Source organism: Anopheles stephensi, chromosome 2 (genome assembly GCF_013141755.1).
Source record: "Anopheles stephensi strain Indian chromosome 2, UCI_ANSTEP_V1.0, whole genome shotgun sequence".
Classification (NCBI taxonomy): Eukaryota; Metazoa; Arthropoda; class Insecta; order Diptera; family Culicidae; genus Anopheles; species Anopheles stephensi.
Window position 1 is genome coordinate 73,193,702 of NC_050202.1, and position 17,577 is coordinate 73,211,278.

At 48.3% G+C, this 17,577-nt stretch overlaps 2 protein-coding genes across 4 annotated transcripts in view; one reads left to right on the forward strand and one right to left on the reverse strand.

Annotated features, from left to right (window-relative positions):
• Positions 1–8: 8 nt before the first annotated feature.
• LOC118505376 (UDP-glucose:glycoprotein glucosyltransferase) lies at positions 9–5,612 on the reverse strand. The gene is made up of 6 exons (XM_036041079.1): positions 5,010–5,612; positions 2,853–4,939; positions 2,030–2,778; positions 1,824–1,944; positions 312–1,755; positions 9–221 (listed from the first exon to the last, which is right to left on the reverse strand). Exons 1-6 carry the CDS (start codon positions 5,278–5,280, stop codon positions 187–189), a joined length of 4,707 nt encoding a protein of 1,568 aa, XP_035896972.1. The 5' UTR covers positions 5,281–5,612; the 3' UTR covers positions 9–186.
• A 547-nt stretch (positions 5,613–6,159) lies between these two features.
• Positions 6,160–17,577, forward strand: part of LOC118503614 (glypican-6) — a 61,868-nt gene continuing 50,450 nt past the window's right edge. The window contains exons 1-2 of one of the 3 annotated variants that reach the window (XM_036037095.1): positions 6,160–6,307; positions 7,847–8,361. In XM_036037095.1, the coding sequence (XP_035892988.1) occupies positions 8,043–8,361 (319 nt within the window). In that variant the 5' untranslated portion in view covers positions 6,160–6,307; positions 7,847–8,042. Of the gene's footprint in view, positions 8,362–17,577 lie in introns of all 3 variants that reach the window. The other 2 variants (XM_036037094.1, XM_036037093.1) reach the window with 2 other exon arrangements.

A 17,577-nucleotide genomic window follows, 5' to 3' on the forward strand; every position in this document is an offset into this window, starting at 1 on the left:
CCAGCGTGTCAGCAGTATTTGTTCGCCTTCATTTATTCCGTAAAACATTTGCCTAGATTAGCTGTCTCTCTCTCTCGCGCACACACACACACACACGCTCACAATCTCCGGATGCGGATGCTTTTTCCCCTTTTCTGTTGACACGATCGACGGAATGACACACGATCGGCGGGGTCCATCCACACATCACAGCTCGGTGTGTTGCCTTCCCGCATTAGATTCTTTAATTCAATAGAAGAGGGGGAAAACCGGCGAAATGCATTTAGTAAAATACTTCCCTGCACCGTACCAAGCGCCAGAATGCCACTTACCTTCGGTGGAATGTACATTGCTCGGGACGGCATCACGCCCCAGTGCTGCCTCCTCATGCTCACTGTCGTCGACCTTCGCCTGCAGTCGTTTAATTTCCGCATCGTAATCCTTCCACTCCGGCACGATGCGCTGGGCTGCGGTTAGCTTCGCCTCCTTCGTGAGCGGATTGTTGCACAGGTCGATCGTTTTGGCGTACGGCAGCGTGTCGCTGCTGCACCACGTTTCGCACCACAGCCACTCCTGCGGCAGCGATTTGATCGCCACCTGGTGGATCATATTGTTCGGCAGATCCTGATCCAGGTTGGACAGACTGTTCGGATCCTGGCTGAGCGCCTGGTACTGGCCGCGGATCCGATCGCCGGCAGCAATTTTGCGGAACCGCTTCAAGTCCACCACGTACAGCGCGGAAATGTGGTACTTGCGGCCCTGCAGATGGTTCTTCCAGTAGCCCTGCTTCCAGAACCGGAAGCCCTCCATCTCCTGGCGCGAATCGCAGAACGGCGTGTACCCGTACGGTGCACCGCCGAGCTCGAAATCGTTCAGCTCCTTCATGTCCGCCCGCACAATCTGATCCGCGTCCACGAAGATGATCTTCTTCACGTCGAGCGGGAACAGCACGTCCAGGAACAGAATCTTGTAGCCCCAGATGATGCGCTGCTTCTCCGTCTGCTGATGCAACCAGCGGGGCCATTTGTACTGCACGAGCTCGTACTGGAACCCGTACTCCCCGGCCATATGCGGCAGAAAGTCGATAAACTGCGGTGACAGGTAGTTCTTCAGGAACCAGAACTTGACCGGCGTTTTGGTGTGCTTCAGCAGCGACAGCATCATGATGCGCAACAGCCGCTCGTACAAATGGCCCGAAGCGACGGAGAAAATGTTCAGCACGTCTGCTTCGCCCGCCCCGCCAGCCGTACCGCCGCTATCGCCACCGCCGGTACCCACGATCGAGCTGATCGAGTCCCAGATGCCACCGCCGCCCCCAGCGCCATCCTTTTCGTCGCCCAGCAGATCGACACCGGCCATGCCCGGCTTTTTCGTCACCCGCAGCTTCAGTACGTGCGAGCGCAGCGAGCTAATGATTACGCGCGTACTTTCCGCCGTATGTACCGTGTTCGGTCCGTCGGCGCTGGTGATGTCGTACAGTTCCGCGCTCTTTCCATGCCGTAGCTTCAGAATCCAGGCGCCGGGGTTCGCTTTCAGCTGGAAGTAACCCAGATTGGCCATAACGATCGTATCGACAATGATCGGCCGATCTTCGGTGCCGAGTGTGATCTGTAGCCCTCGGGGCGGTGAACCGGTCGTGCTGTCGAAACAGTGACCCTCCAGCAGCAGGTACTCGAGCTCGTACTCCGAGTGGACTGGGCCGTTAATTTCCGACAGCTTTATGTTGTCCAGATCGTACACGGAGCGAACGACTTCTACCAGCCAGTTTTCAGGCACCTGTCGAAGGAAGGAAGGAAGAAGAGAGATAAGGATCATCGGTGTGCCGTTGATGGTAGAATGCTTACATTTAGGCTTTGTGTGAGTAGCGGATTGGCGGGTAGTCCCACGAATTTCGCCGACGGTCCAGCCGATAGTCGACCATCCTTGGTGAAGTGCAGTTCCGGCTCAACGACAAAGCGATAGAATCTGCAACAAAAAAAAAACGAGGCAGCAATACATCATTCATTGGGGGTTTGGGTTTCTGGCGATCGTTCGCCTTCGCGTTTCGTACGTTTTAACCGGCATGTCGCTGTGCTTATCGATGGCACAGAAGAAAATCTTCATCTGACAGTTAACCACATCACGCAGCAGCAGCAGCAGCGACGAAAGCTTCTGAGCACCGCGGGACGCTGGATCGAGCACGGCCACCACCTCGAAGTACGGTTGATCGGTACGCTTCGGTGCGAGCTTCACCACCGTTCGGCTGTCCTGCACCTCCGACGGGATTGTGTACCGCGATTTGGACTGTTGCCGTGGCACTAGTATCGAAACCAGCTTCATGATGGTGTCGCTCGTGATGGCTGGCGTATCGTCCGCATCGGACTGGGCCGCTTGCCTCATGGCGGACCGTATTTTGTCCGTGTACTGTAGGGCGTTAAAGCTTTCCAGCAAACCGTAGTCTTCCGTGTCGAAGAACTCTGCCGCATCGAACACACCGAGCTGCCGTCCGTTGGCCAGCACGGTGCTGGCGGATGCCCGCAGCTTCAGCACACGCTGACAGTACACGCGCAGCATCTTCAGATGCATCTGGGTGGCGGGTAGGAAGCCTAGGACCGAATCCGGCACGGAAGAGGCAACGGTGGCTGGATCGGCTTCGAACGCTTCAAGCAGCTTCATCACTAGCTCGTACGATTCGTCCGCTTCCAGCGTGTTAATGGTGGCCCACACTAACGCATTTAGATCCCGCTTCAACTCCGAACGAGCCGCATCGTTTCCGTCCACGTTCGGGATAAAGGCGACCCGGGTGCCGGACGATGATTTCTGGAAGGTACAAAAGAGCACAACAATCTTATCGATTCATCTGCAGTAGCTGGAAGTGCAGCGGGAAAACGTACCATAAATTTGAGTGCATTCTTCAGCTGCTTTCTCGAGGCCGCTTGCCGCAAATCGCCAACAACCCACACGGTAAGGAAATGTACCCGGTACCCGAGGAACTTTTGGAATGTGGACTTGCCACCGAAATATTTCAGATTTTTCATCAACGTTGCCGTAAGATCCGGGTTGGATAGTTGCCCGAGGGCAGTGATATCCTCCAGGTCCGGATGCGCTCGGCCTGACATGTCGATAAACTGTGGCTCGTCCTGGGCAAGGATGCGCTGATTCAGCCGAGGCATCACGTGCGGTTGCTTCATCAGATAATCAATGACTGGTTCGCCCTCGTGCAGATCACCCATATAGACGGCCTTCTGCAGGGTTGGCGTTTGCTGCATGATTTCCGTCAGAATCGTTTCCTCAAACTCATCGCTCGTGAGTGCCGTTTGGGGCAGCAGGACACCGTTCAGCAGTGCCTGCGGTACCGTTTTCAGCCCAAGTCGATCGATAAACTCCTGCGCCAACTGACGGCCATAATCGAAGTCGGAATCTTCACCCAAAATTTCATCCACCTCTTCCAGCTTTAGGCGGTTGAACTTTTTCTTCAGCACCTGACGCACGTCCGCGTACCGGATAACTTGCTGGTCGGCGGTGGCCGCGTACAGGTCGGTCAGAAAGCCGAGCGCTTCGGTGGACGATTTCTTTTGCTGCACATAGTTAAATCCACACGCCAGTGCCCGATAGTCCTCGCCCTCGCCCGTCTTAAACACCAGCCCGATGCGAACCGGTGCCATGTGGACGACGAAGCTTTCCGCCAGCTTCACAATATCCCTGCCGGCACTGTCGCCCTCCACCGGATCGACGATCAGCACCAGGTTGAACAGATTCTTGCGAATGTTGCGCAGCATGCCGGGGAAGGTTGGGCGAAGCAAATCCTTCAGGCTGCCCGGCCACCGCCGATACTGTGCATCGTTTTCCAGATCGTTGATCCACGTAATGGCCGAATCACGGATGTCGATCGCAAACTCCTTCGAGCTGGACGAGAGATCCAACCCGAGCAGTGGCGTAGCGCTTCCGCCACGAATGTTGATGCGGTTCAATCCCTCCAGCACGCGCATCTCGGACCGCAGCGTATCGAGCAGCGTTACCGTGTCGATCGTTTCGGCGTCGAAAAACAGCCCGTTCAGGAAGAGGGCCGAATCGGGCGGCTGAAGGTTGAGGTTGCGTCCAAACACTTCGATGTTGTGCCGCATCTCCTTCTTAAAGTCTTCCGGCACCGTTTGCGTGAGCAGCGATTTGGCTTGCGTGGGGAAGTTCTGGGCAATGAACTGAAGCATTTGCAGCGCTTCATCGCCCTGCATTTCGGCGATTCGCTGAGCCGCCTGCAGGCCAAGCTCCTGAAACTCCCAAGCCTTCAGCGGGGCAATTTCTTCGTGCTTCTCCAGCAAAGCATTCCGGAACCGATCTAACGGATGGCTGAGATGGGGAAACCGTTTCTTAAGCTGGGTAAAATCGAATCCTTCCACCTCCACCTCGAGCTCGTCGGTAGCATCCGAGCCTCCGTCCGCGCTGGTCGATGCATCCTGTGCCCGGGGCGAATCATCTTGACTCTTGTACTCGGTCGACTTAAGGTGCAGCTCAACACCGTACCCGGAGAGGCGTACCTTACGCGAAGACACCTTGCGCACGTAATGTCGCAACACGTACCGCACCGTACCGCGTTCCGTTTCCGGTTTAATGGCGTCGTGAAATTCCTTAAACTCTCTCGTACCGACCTCACCGTACAGTACCACGGTGAGGGAATTGTTTTCCGACCCGGGGTAGATGTGATCGATGGCAAACGTTTCGACGGCGGGCGCATCCTTTGCTCCCGCCCGCAAAATGCTCACCAGATCGTTCACCTCACACGCGACCTTTCCGTTTACGCTGGCAAATATCGTTGTCTCGCAGTCACCCTTTGCCAGCACCTCATTGGCCACCTGCAGATGGGCCTGCACCTTGGGCGAGAAGCTGTGCAGCGAGAGTGCCAACTTTAGCAGCCCGATTTGTCCATCGCCGAGAATATCGGATGCTAGCTCGATTGACTTTTGGTAGCGTTTTTCTTCCGTTTCTGCACAAATAAAAATCCGTGTAAGATATCTTTTATCCAAAACAGGTCTACCCGCACAAAGGATGCTTACCCAAGTGGTACAAACCGGCCGGCACTTTGTTCAACAGATCCACGTAATCCCAGAACGAGTTGGCACTTTCCTCGTCGATGAATTCGGCAATTTCTAGCTGCACCGGAGTGATACCCCATTTCGCCGATAGCTGCGTAGTGATGGGATGGCTTTTCGGTTCGCACTGGACGAATGCGATCCCGGACAGGCACAGGACGCCCGCGACGGCTACGATTGGCCCGAACGAGGGGGCCAGGGAAACCTTACGCATCGTGAACGGCAACGACACCATACGAAAAGCCGTAAGTAAATAGCCGCGCACGCCTATGCCGTGGATGCCCACGTATTCTCTAGTCTTCCGCTCTTCCTGTCGCCTCCTCAAGCTAACCTCAAACGTGCCGGACTGCTACGGGACCACGTAGCACTTTATTGATTACTTCGAGTGTACATGCTGATAAAAAAAAAACGGATGATCACGAAACAACCAACGAACAAGCTCTTCTGCTTTATGCTGCCCGTTGTTTGGAAAAAGGAAAGCAAAATGCACTTTATCACCGCCGCGAATATTGTACGCTTTGTTTCGTTCCGGCAAACGAAGAGTTCTTTCCGATTGTTTTGACACATAAGCCGAAACTTCCAACATGAAGGAATGGCAGGTTAGAACATCACTACACAGGCATCCAACGTCCGCCATATTGGATTGTAAGCTAAAATTTGAAAAAGCCGGATTTTGGTGGTTATGTATGTGTTATTTTCATTAAAACTATGTTTTTTGAAGAGCTCAGGAGTGTTTACAAGAGCAGTTCATAAATATATTGGAAAATGAGCTACAATTTTCTTAAAATAAACGTGAATTTTGTTGCTTTTTTAACATTTTTTCGGTAAGATATTATTCCGTTTTCATCAAAATACTTTCGGTGAATATTTTTACTCGTAGCTTCATTTTTTGACTTAAAGAAAATAAATCAAAATAAAACACTAAAAACATAAAAAAATATCCCCAGCCCTTGTAGCACCTCTAAACAGACCTTTACCTTTATTTCTCTCTCTCACTCTCTCCCTCTCTCTCACGTTAAGCCAATATAGAGAGCGTACAGAGAATGGGAGAGAATCGCCATGCTGACAGCCGCGGAGCACGGCAAACAGCATAGCAAAGCATAAAACGTTTAAAAACCATTTCTCTTGAACTAATCGAAGTGTGCGGACGTGCATCACATTCGTTCGTCGTGGTTAGGTGTTCGGTCGGACGTACCATCGGAACGAGCGTACGCCGTGTGGCCGTATGCGGCTAGTTGCATTTAGTTTGCGTCTTTTGTTGAGTTAGTGAAACGTTCCACACTTTAGTTGTAAGGTTGGTAGAAAGTGCCGAATAGCAACGGCCACCGTTTGTATTTACACCTTATCGTCCCCGAACCATCGTGTGTAAAGTGTTGGTTTCCCCGGCACACCGCCGTAGGAGAGTGAAACAAAGTGGAAAATTGGCCGGTGCCAAATTAATAGCAACGGCAACAGTTTACATACGGTCGTAAAGTGAACAGTAACCGCACAAAAACCGCAACCAGAATCTCGCCGCTGCGCCGGAACCCTCGCCATTCATTGATCGAGAAGCAATCGAAAATCCATTCCATCAAAGGCTGCTGGGTCGGCAAGTGCGCGAAAGAGAAACAGGAAACGAATCCGAAAGACGCGCACGTGAAAGAGTTGGCCGACGACGACATTCTTCGCTATAAATCGTACCTCCCGCGAGACATACACAGATATCCCAACCACTTTGCCTTCACCCAGCTACCCTTATTTTTCCCTGCGCGAAAAACGAACCGCCGCCAAGAGAGCAGCAGCATACAGGCAAAAAAAGTGAGAGCGAGCGAGAGAGAGCCGGTTTCGCTCACATTCGGAGAAAATATTTGCAAGGTGTACTTGGACGAAAAAAAATCGGCAGTGAACCACCAACACACAAAGAACCAACCGCTAGCGGCAGCGACGGCGGCGGCGTCGTCGGTGAATGTGTGTGTGTGTGTGTTTTTAGTTTTTTTTAATCGATCAGGAAGATAAACCGCGAGACAAAACCAAACATTCGGTCCGCAGAGGTAGACGCGACCGAGTAGCTGCATTCCCTCTGTATCAACAGTCGGCGCGTGTGTGTGTGTAGTGGTGCGCGATTGTGTGCGTGTGGTGGTAAGCAAAACACCATCAACGAAAGCGGCAGCATTTTAAGGGTGAAAAGTTCGTGCACCTAGTGCCGGTGTCTTTCGAATGCTTCTCGCCGATAACAACCCCATTTTGCGGATGGTTCCGAGTTGATGGGGATGATGACTGCTGAGCCCATTTGCCTGACCGTTTGATGTCGTGGTTTAGTGCCATCCATTCAACACCAGTACCAAGGGAAAAGAAAGCATAGGAATAAAAAGGAAAACCCCCAGTAAGAAAATCCACCGTTTCCTTCTAACCGACAATATCCAGGTTTTGGACACGGAAGCTATAAGGCGGTGTTGTACTGTCAACGCTGTTTTTTTTTTGTGTTCCAAGGAAGAAGGTCATCCTTCTCCTGCATAACGCGAAATGGTCTAATATCACAGGCACAAAAAACGGAAATGCGGTATTGCATGTGATATATGACAGCCAGCCAGCCACCAGGAACACAGATATCCACAGGACGTGCCGCAGATACCGTCGCGCGCAGTGCCTGGTATTAGAAAACACCTCAGCAGGTGGAGAGAAAACCAAGGTGGGCCTAGTCCGGTGGGTTCGCTGAGGTGTGCTGTGGTGTCGCAGGATATGCGAGAATCCCTGATATTCGTCTAAAAGGTGTGCATGCTATATAACAGTGAATAATAGTGGCAATTTTTGTGTTCATTTAGTGTCCTCAATTTAAAGCTGGCATCTGGTGATACTTCAAGTTGTTTCATTTGTGTTGATGGCTTACGTTTGAGGAAGCCACAAGTGTCGGTCCGTGTTGAGCGCGCGCGTGTCTGTGTGTGTGTGTGTGCGAGTGTTTGGTGTGCAGATAGTTCGTAGCGCGATTTTATCGACGTGCGAATTAACGTCCAGATCAGAATGCCTTCAACGAGGAGCAGTACGACGGTGGCACCAAGCCAGCGGCGGACGATGAAGAAAATAATGGCCACCGGTCGTGTACCGGCCGGTACGGTCATCAACTTGTTGCTTACGGTCGTGTGTCTGTCCGGTGCCTTATCGGGAGTCGGTATGGTCAGCGCCCTCCCGTCGGCATCGTTTCCATCCAACAGTAACGGAGTACCGAACAGTGCCTCGGCGGACGGCATCGGCCATCGGCGCACGTCCTGCGTTGCGGTCCACCCGATCCTGAAGCAGCGCGGCGTTGACCCGATTGACATGCCAATCGATCCAATTCCAGGTGAGTGTGCTATATTTTTCTTCCAACTTCCTCATAGTCGGACTGGCCACGGTCAGTCAGTCGCCAGCAAGCGGCGAGCGGGTGTACACATTCCTGACGCCTCTGCCATCGTTGGCAACACGCGTCCACTTCAAATACCGGTCTGCCGATCATGTCTGGTGTTTATCTTATCACCAGACTCGCGAGTACTGCTGGAGAGCACGTTACGCCATAACCCCACAAACACATCTAAGGGGTAACCAGCTAAAACCGAGGTGAACATAGGGCAGGGAGACTTTCATTCACATTCCCCATTGATGACAAACAACGAGTCGTTTGAGGTGGGTGCAAGAACATGCATTAACTTCGTCAGAAGGCGCACCGTGTTTCACAATGTATTGATGCGCAATCACTCAAAGTGTGTGCACTGGAGTGAAGGTGCTTGGAGACAGCGTTTGTTGCGGTGTTTAAAGACCGATCGACCGATGCTCACGTTCTGCGGGACCTGTTTTAGCTTGTCCAATTGCCCAATTGCCGTGCGTCAGTGTCGAACGCCTGTCTCCAAACGCTTCTTGCCACTACCTCTCAAACGCCGGTGCCAAGTGCCTGTTCGTCAATGCGTGTCACGTACTTACAGAACGGCCGGGTGACGGTGCATTAATTCATCCCGGGGAGTGATTTATGCCTCGGCGAATTGTGAGTACTTGCACGGTTACCGGAGAACCCCTGGCGCATCATCATCATCATTCGATATGCCGAAAGACGCGTACCGGTACCGGGCTTATTTGTATGGCAATTTGAACGTTTTCCATCATTAACGTTTGTTAAGAAGTAACGAAGTGCTCACGCAAAATCATCATAAACCATCAACACAACACGGGAGCGGTTTTCTGATGTTCGTGTACTGAATGCGATGCTCGACAGGCCTGAGGTCACAGAACTGCTCATTCATGTTGGTGAATGATTCTGTCCGGTTGGCTCTTTTTTGTTGTTGTTGTTGCAAGTATAAAATTTACATTTCTGCTAGATCAAAAGATGTAGCGACTAGCTCCCTTTCCTCCCTGCTTCTGCTGCTGCTACTCCCTATAACACCAATTGCGGTCTCCTGCAGAGTAGTTCACCCCGTAGGTTGTGGTGAAGAAGGAGCAAAAAATCACTCTCCGCAAAATGTCACAAGAACTGAAAATGACTTGGCCAGCAGCTATTTGCTCACTCAAGTGAATCGGCTGTGCGATGTTCTCTGCCAGGGATGTTACAAGTGGGTAAGCTTTCTGGTCTCGCAGGGCAATAGGGTATTTGTAGGCTTGTGTTTTTCTTATACTTCGCCATGACAAATTCCTACCCTTGATGGGTCCCTTTCAATGGTGTTGTAGCTCAGGTACGTAATGAACTCGATTAAATATTAATCGCAAGCAAATGGCCTATTGCCGATGGCGTCGACATACGAGAAGAAGCAAACAAAAAATCATTCTAACCTGTAATTTAAAACTTTACAGCCCAACACTGGCTGACTTGGGGGAAACATAACTTTGCTCACTGTTTTTTTTTGCTTTTTGCTATTTCATCTTCGCCGAAAAATTCTTACCAGACAAGAAAATTGATTATGATCGATTGTATCAACTTTCCTTTAAATAAAAGGACCCAGCCAGTTGTTTTTTTGTTGGTCATAAAATTATCTAAACTGCTTCTTCGCACAGCTTTATGTGCTATACTTGACCGATCTCTCTCGATTAGTTACCGTACCATTTTTCCGGTATCTAACTTCGTAAACACGACTTTGCCACGGACGGGAGACAAAAAGAAGGAACGGTACCAGAAGCTAAAGTATCTATTTTCTTCGGGGCAATCGAGATTTTTGGTAATGTCAAACGATCCGTTAAAATGTGTTTTATTTTTCGGGAAGCCCCTAAAACGCACTGTCATTTGGCAAAACCGATGATGATTCGGTGGACATTGGTGTGAAATTTGATATCGGTCGGAATGGGCGGTAGTGGACGTGGACAAAGTTACACAGGGCTAGTGCTGGTAAGCAAAAATCGATTGCCACCCGAACCGGGTTTTGGGTGTCCTCCGGGTCGAAAAGAAGGGGGGGGGGGGCGCCCAGCGAACAGGAGAAGCACAAGCTGGGCACAAAATCTACTTACGTTCCAAAAAATTCTTCAGGTGGAAAAAATCGTGTCATATAAATCGTAAAATAGCGTTTAGACACACTTCGTTAAAGGTGCATGGGCCTATGACTAATTTCAATCCCATGTGAATGTATGTTGGTCCTTCGTACTCTTAAGACTTGTGTTTAAATTAAACATTTAAAGTTATGCAATAAATTGGGTTTGACTATTTTTACAAATAAATACCAAAAAATTAGATTGATTTTTAATTTCCCACAACATTTTCGCTTTGATCCAGCGGATTAGACCTAATTTGTCGGGTAATTGTAAAGGCTTTCAGCAGGCTCTTAATAAGAAGGTAGAAACAAAAATCATCCACCCTTCAAATCCAATCCTTCGGCGACAATGCACTGTACGAATCGTTTGGTAAACTTTTGCAGGAGAGTTTCCTTTAAAACAGTTCAAAACAATTACTGCAAAGCACACTGTCATCATCACCATTATTCTGAGGCCGTTTTGTCGTTTTGTGCGGCATGGGTCGGAAGGATTAGCTGGGCAATTTAATGGTGGTTGCATGTGCTCGGGACACATTTAAAAGCTTTTAAACTTTTTTTTTAAAGTACACCTTAAAAACCCTATTAATTGTATCCGAAAATAGGCTCTTGAGGATTTCTGACCTGCGGGATTTACGTCTGAAGAACATTTGATCATTCAACATAATGCACTGACAGCATTTTGTTTGTTCTCCTTCTTAGGGCCTTATCTCAGGACGTATTAATTCATCCTTTGTTATCATTGTAAGGGTGGGAGTGTTTCTTTTGAAGCTTTTTCGAAGGAGAATGCCTTCCTTTAGTCAGTCACGCATAAAAGCTATCGTGCTCGGCGTTCTCAAACTCAACCGCACTGTGACCTAGTTTAGGAGAGATTCTTATGTTTAACAAAGACATCTGCTGCGCCTGTTGATAGGTTTGATGTTCTGGCAAAAAAAAACGAAGTTTGCTAAACAATCACAACAAACAGTTCTGCTGCATATTACTTTCGCTAATGGTTGCCTTAAACTAGTCCCTATCCGCATGCATGCGACATTTGAAACAAACCTCCACCACGTCAAACATCAAACGATTCTTTCTTGGGGTTTTTTTTTGTATCCTTTTGATTCTGCTGGCGTTCCTTTCGTGTCTCTGCTACATCCGGTTGATTTAAGTGATAAAAAACTTTACTACTTGACGCAAAGGGATCTCATCTATTGGGCTAGCCACGATACCCTTTTTTTGTTGCAGACTTTGGGTACGTCTCTGTGTGTGTGTGTACGTAAGAAGCGATTAACTTTCCACCTTGCACTGGACCCTACCCTGGTCCCTTTTGGCTCTGTGCGACGACTCCTCTCCACGGTGGTATTGGTAGCTAAAAATAATAATTAAGAGATTTACCACTTCATCTGTGAACGTTCGAATCGTGTCGAGACGTGTCGATTCCACCAATGGGCAATAGCCACACTCGGACGGACTTTGTCCCTTTCGCTGTCCCCTTAGTTCGCCCTTTTTTCTCTCTCTCTCTTCTCCCTTTTGATTCCTAAAAAATTCTTACCATTCACGAAACAACAAAAAAAAAACACGTTGGCCCACCACTGCATCACAAACTAGACGCTTGGCCCAAGGCTCAGGAAGGTATGGCGTGGCCCCGTTGCGTGCGATCTCGTTCGGCGTTGGTAATGATTTTTCGAAACCCATCCATATATATATATTCCTTTGTGCAAACGGTCCGAGCGAGCAGGCCGGATAGAAAACGGTACGCCGCTTCCATTATCGGCCAAGACACTAAGAGACGTAAAGAGGTTTTCCTTTCTATTTGTCTCTTCACTTCCATCCCATACTATGTTCCTTGATCGGGAAGGCGGTAAGAAAATAGAAGAAACACAAAAACATACGCTTCTTTTCTTCTCGGACCATTCTCGAGTGATTTGAACAGCAACGTTAAGGCGCCTTCTCAATACTAGTTTCCCTTGGGGTCAGGAGGCATCAAATCGGTTTGGTAGGTAGGTGCAAAAGAGGTGGGCAACACCAGCAGTAGAGAACAGGAGAGGCCCTGGAACGCGCCTGTATATCATAGGTGTGGTGTGCGTTTGCTTGTGTGAGGAACATAATAATCACAGTATAAAAAATCCTTGAAACATTTCACATCGGGACCCAAAATCTAAATAAGCCAAACGAAGAGAACGAGACAGATCAGTTCGGTGTACCATTTCCATGGTCCGCTGATGGGATTGAAAGTGAAAGAATGCGTGGGAATGGGAAGGAATGTTGTGGTGGAAATTATGAGAGAGAGAGAGAAAAATTTATGATCATCATTCGTTCATCTCCTTTCCAGCATCAGCTTCGAGAGCCGAATACGCTTCCCAACCCAGTACCTGTTTCACACTAATTTTCACCAACGTATCCTTGGTGGCAAAGAATGTTACATGCACACACACACGCACCCCGTACCTGGTTTACCTGTGTTCCTGACGGTGGACCAGCGCTTTATGAACCATTTTTCCTAATGTGGTTGTTCCATTTTTCCTCCACCCGGAGGACGCTGCTATCGAAAGCTCTTGCCTGGTGCTGGAGCGAGCAAGATGGAGATAACATGTTGGACAAACATAGCAAGGGGGAAAAATAAACAGCCCTAAAGTAAGCACCAGGACGACAGCATCCAATAGACAGAAAAAAACGGAAAATCCTTAGCGCGCTAGGTCCTTAGCTTAGCTATGATTAAAGTGGCACAGGCCGTCTCTCCTCGGGTGTTCCCGAACGCAGGGCGCACAGGACACTGGAAGCTGCTGAGTTGCTGGAACTGCACTGATTACGACATAGTGCTGCCGTTGACACTCTCGTGCTGTATGTTGGGAACCGGGAGCTGAATGCAGTTTCGTTGGGCTGTTTAGTCATCTCGTGATTGGAATTCTGTCGTTGAATGTGTTTTGTTTCGGATAGTTTTGCTTTCGCGAACAGAATGGAATGCTATGCATAGGCTCTTAACGCTATGTTTGTGTGCTTTTTCATGACTTTATTGTGATGCACGTGGTTCTAATACTGTGTTGTTGCTATTTATACCATAGAGTCTACAAGCTAGCTGGCCACTGGAATAGGTTTGTTTAATCTGGTGTTTTAAATTGTTTAAATCGAAACTTAAGTTTGTCTATTCTTTTTGCAATAGCTAGGAGTTCGTTTTGTTAATATCTTATGATTAGCCCAAAAATTTTCATGATGTTTAGCATTCCAATTAACATTCCACAAAACACTTTTCTTGTCTTCAAATTTTATTATCTAATTTCATTACACCCACTTTTCTTCCTTTCCCTTTCCCAAATAAGCTACAATCTATTTAAATGCATGCAGAGGCTGGTGGTTCTCTCCCAGGGCGAAAGCTTTTCGCAGCGCAGAAACTAGCCCTCTGTGTTATTGTCTTGCTGCACGTTTAACCGTTTATCTAAGCGATGGCTATTTCTCTCGCGAAGCCTTTTGGCTCTGGCATTTGGAGTCGCCTGTTCAAGGTTATGATTTTCTTTCCAGCAGCACCACGTTAAGGTACAGCGTACGTCTAAAGTGGTAAATTATGTTTAATCATCGCCGCCGTACGTTCACACGAAAGTCGCGGAAAATCACGGGAGTCGATAAGTGAAGGGAGAGGGAATAGGAGGAAAATCGTTTTGTACAGTAGCCTACGGTTAAACAGATTTCTTCTGGTTTGTGTGTGTGTATGTACATCTAATAATTGTGTCAACAATGTTCGGATTCGGAACACACAGTCACAGCATAAACAGTTGACGTAAAATTCTCCTGCTGCTGGAGCGCTACACAAACAGGGCACTAAAGATGCTGCGTGGTGCATGAAAAGTCACGGTTCTCTCCCCCTCCCACTGACACGTCATGCCGGACGGGTTTAAGACATTCTTCAAGGAGCCAGCGCATGCAAAGAGTTTGCCTCGACGCCCGAATAATGAGCGCAGTTGCAAACGTAAACACCAAAGCATTTCCTCGCTCTATTTTTATCGTTCTCTTTTCTTGCTGCCCCTTTCAGAGCGTGCATTAATTTGCATATATGTACTTGATGTCGTGGAGATCATTGGAGTATATGTAAGACTATGTACGGCGTTCGGATTGGGGGGTCTTCATGAGGTCTTTGAGTATTACTCTGGTCAGAAAATTCAATGCGGAAAAGTGAGGACAGCTCATGCCTGTTTTGCAGACATCAAAATAAACATTTAACCGAAAGTAAAAACACAAGCGCGAGAAAACTAGTGATCTAGAGAAGAAAGATCGAAAGCTCGTAGTCAAGATAATACTCTAAAATTCGGACGCGTATTTTTCGACGCAAAAACGCCATTATCGCCATTCGTGTGGGCGTTCTCTGAGCGCGTCAATGCTCACATTATTATGCCTTATTTTTAACCGCATTCGTAAATATTTGTCTGTTGTTTTAAACCTAGCCTCTTAACTGACGTATCTCCTTGGCTGCCAGGGTTTATCACACCCAAGAGATAATGGGTCACTTCAGACTCTGGTCTAGTGTGCACACTAGCAGAGCGGGTGCAAATAATTGTGGTAATTAAACGATACGTTGAGCTTGCCAAATCTTCACCAGTTTGAGGATGTTTTCGCACCACGAGTTGACCCGTGTTCTGATGTTGCCAATCATACTTTGACCCGTGATCTTCTTCACGGCTTATAATCAATTGCAACATTCTACTGATCGACTGTTGGGGTTAGTAAAAGGGAAAACCCTTTCCATTACATAAAAAGTCCGCAGATGCTGTGCTCCATAATCGTAGCGTGAATTCCTCGTGAAACCCTCCACATATCAAAATAATATTTGCCATAACCATAATTCCCCCTTGCGCATGGGATGTTCTCTTTTGCCTTCTGTTTGTGCTACCTTAAACTCGCCTGATTACTGCATCTGGGTGGGCCCTCGTATGTCTTGTGCCGGGGGTCGGTCGTTTGCAAACGTGCATAAATCTTCGTGGTATATCCCTCCTGTCTAGCCGTACAGAGTGTGGCTATAAGAAGGGTAAGCGACTCGTTTTGCATCGACCAAGAAGAATTCAAAGGAATTGAAATTACTTTCTCTCCCTTGTTGAAATGTTTTATTCAACTAAATCAAACGCCTTTTTGTGGTTGGGTTTAGGTATTTTGTTTTCTTTTCGTAACCCCTTGTAACCTTTATAACCCCCGAGCTGATCAGATTTCAATATTTTGTTTGTCTCGTAAGCATCGTACTATCGATCGCTCGTTCACGTTCAGTGTCTGAACCTGATATCAAATTAATGATCGAATTATCCGTGTTGATATTCACATAAAGCATACCGTAATCGCCTGCGTCATGCCACTAAGAGAGGGAGAGCGAATCATATCAAGACTGGTGGACACTGATGCTGAAATCGTGTCATTGAAAGTATTAAAATAAAGAGTTCGATCACGAACCCAGCAGAAGATCTTACTGTTCTCTGTAAGTCGCTTTTCCCAGATATTCCCTCCATCTTTACGTCACCAATGTATGGCAAATGCTCCTGTCGATTCCCAAACCTTCGTATGACGGACGCTGGTCACTTCTTAGTCAGTTTCTCACTTCAAATCAAAACCGACACTCTCCTGGCACGTCTCCCGACATTTAAGGCAGAGTACACGGAATGGGCAACGGGTGGTGTTGTCCACCAACTTCACCGCTACATCTTTGTGGTCGTCGGTCTGTTTAAAATGAAAAATGAGATCACATTAGATCGATCGATGACGTCCATAAACGACTGGTGTCCTCCAGCATGTTTATCGAGACGATGCGTATCTTTTTTTTCTGTCCGTGTAGCTTTGTTAGTCGCGCTTTAAAGCCCGTCCGGTCCCTGTGGCCCGCCGAACGGCGGGGATTGGAAGGTTCGGAGTTGCTTTATTGCTGGTGGCAATATATCTCTTCAGGTCGGATACTTGATTCGGGTTTTGTTGGTCGAGCAGAAACCCAATATTCCGAAGTGGAAAGTAGCTTCCCACCCGTGTAATCTAATGCATGCGTACCGCAGTATCTAAAGAAGGATTATGCTAATGAACACGCAAGAAGAACACGGTAAGAAGCGTGTGAGCTCGCCCGGGCTTTGTGGGAGCTCATTGTGGGGTTTTGATTGTATTGGCTTTTAGTTTTGCAGTACGACTGTGTGGCCGTTGTCGAATAAATATAAAAGGTGATTATTATGAACGTATAACATTAAAATTTATTCACCCACGTGAACAATATTCATACATCATCCTAACGACGCGTTATGAGTGGGGCTGCAAATCAAAATTCGGTCACAGAAACACTACCGGAAAAGAAAAGCGTCCAATATTTTACGGAAAGCATCAATAGAACAAACGACTTACAAATCATTTTATTCTGGGCCGAGATGTTGGCAGAGAAAGTTTGACGGTCCACTTCATTGGCCAGCTTCGCCGCGCGATACACTGCGTGCGTCCGACTGGCTGGCCATGAATGGATGGATGCCGCATGGAAGAATTCCAAAAACCAGTTAATGCGACTGTTCTTTCCCATTCTCTTCAACACCCACCAGGTTCGGGACGGTTGTGCAACGCTTCAGCGAACATAAACATGTCGAGTCTCTTAATTTTCACCTCTTCCGGCCCAGGGCTACAGGGCAGATCTTCCACTTTCTTCCACTTCGCCCCCTTCCGTCCCACATTTTCGGGCCGATAGTTTTGTTGTCCTTTTGTTGTACGATCGGTTGGCGCTTTGCTAAACACCAAAATTGACCGAAAACATCCGAGACAATCCCGGGCGGGCGGCAAGCAAACAAGCACAGCCCAAAAAGGGACATTTTTTTGGTATTTCTCTTGGAAGTTCTCCAACTATTAAGCGAAGGAAAGGAGACCGAGAGAGTTCCACTTGCACGCTGTGTGCATTCAGGACAAACAAAGTTGGAAGGGAGGAGAAGGATATCGGGAGGACATATCGGGAGAATCACGGAACCTCCGAATCGGTACCGTTTTTAGTGTGAGAAGTTACTGATGCAGTTGAACGGATGGACCTCCTCCGAAATTCCTTACATTTGCTCACATCCATTTTGCTCACTTTTTTTTTGTCCGTTGATGCCCGTTTCCCATTCCTG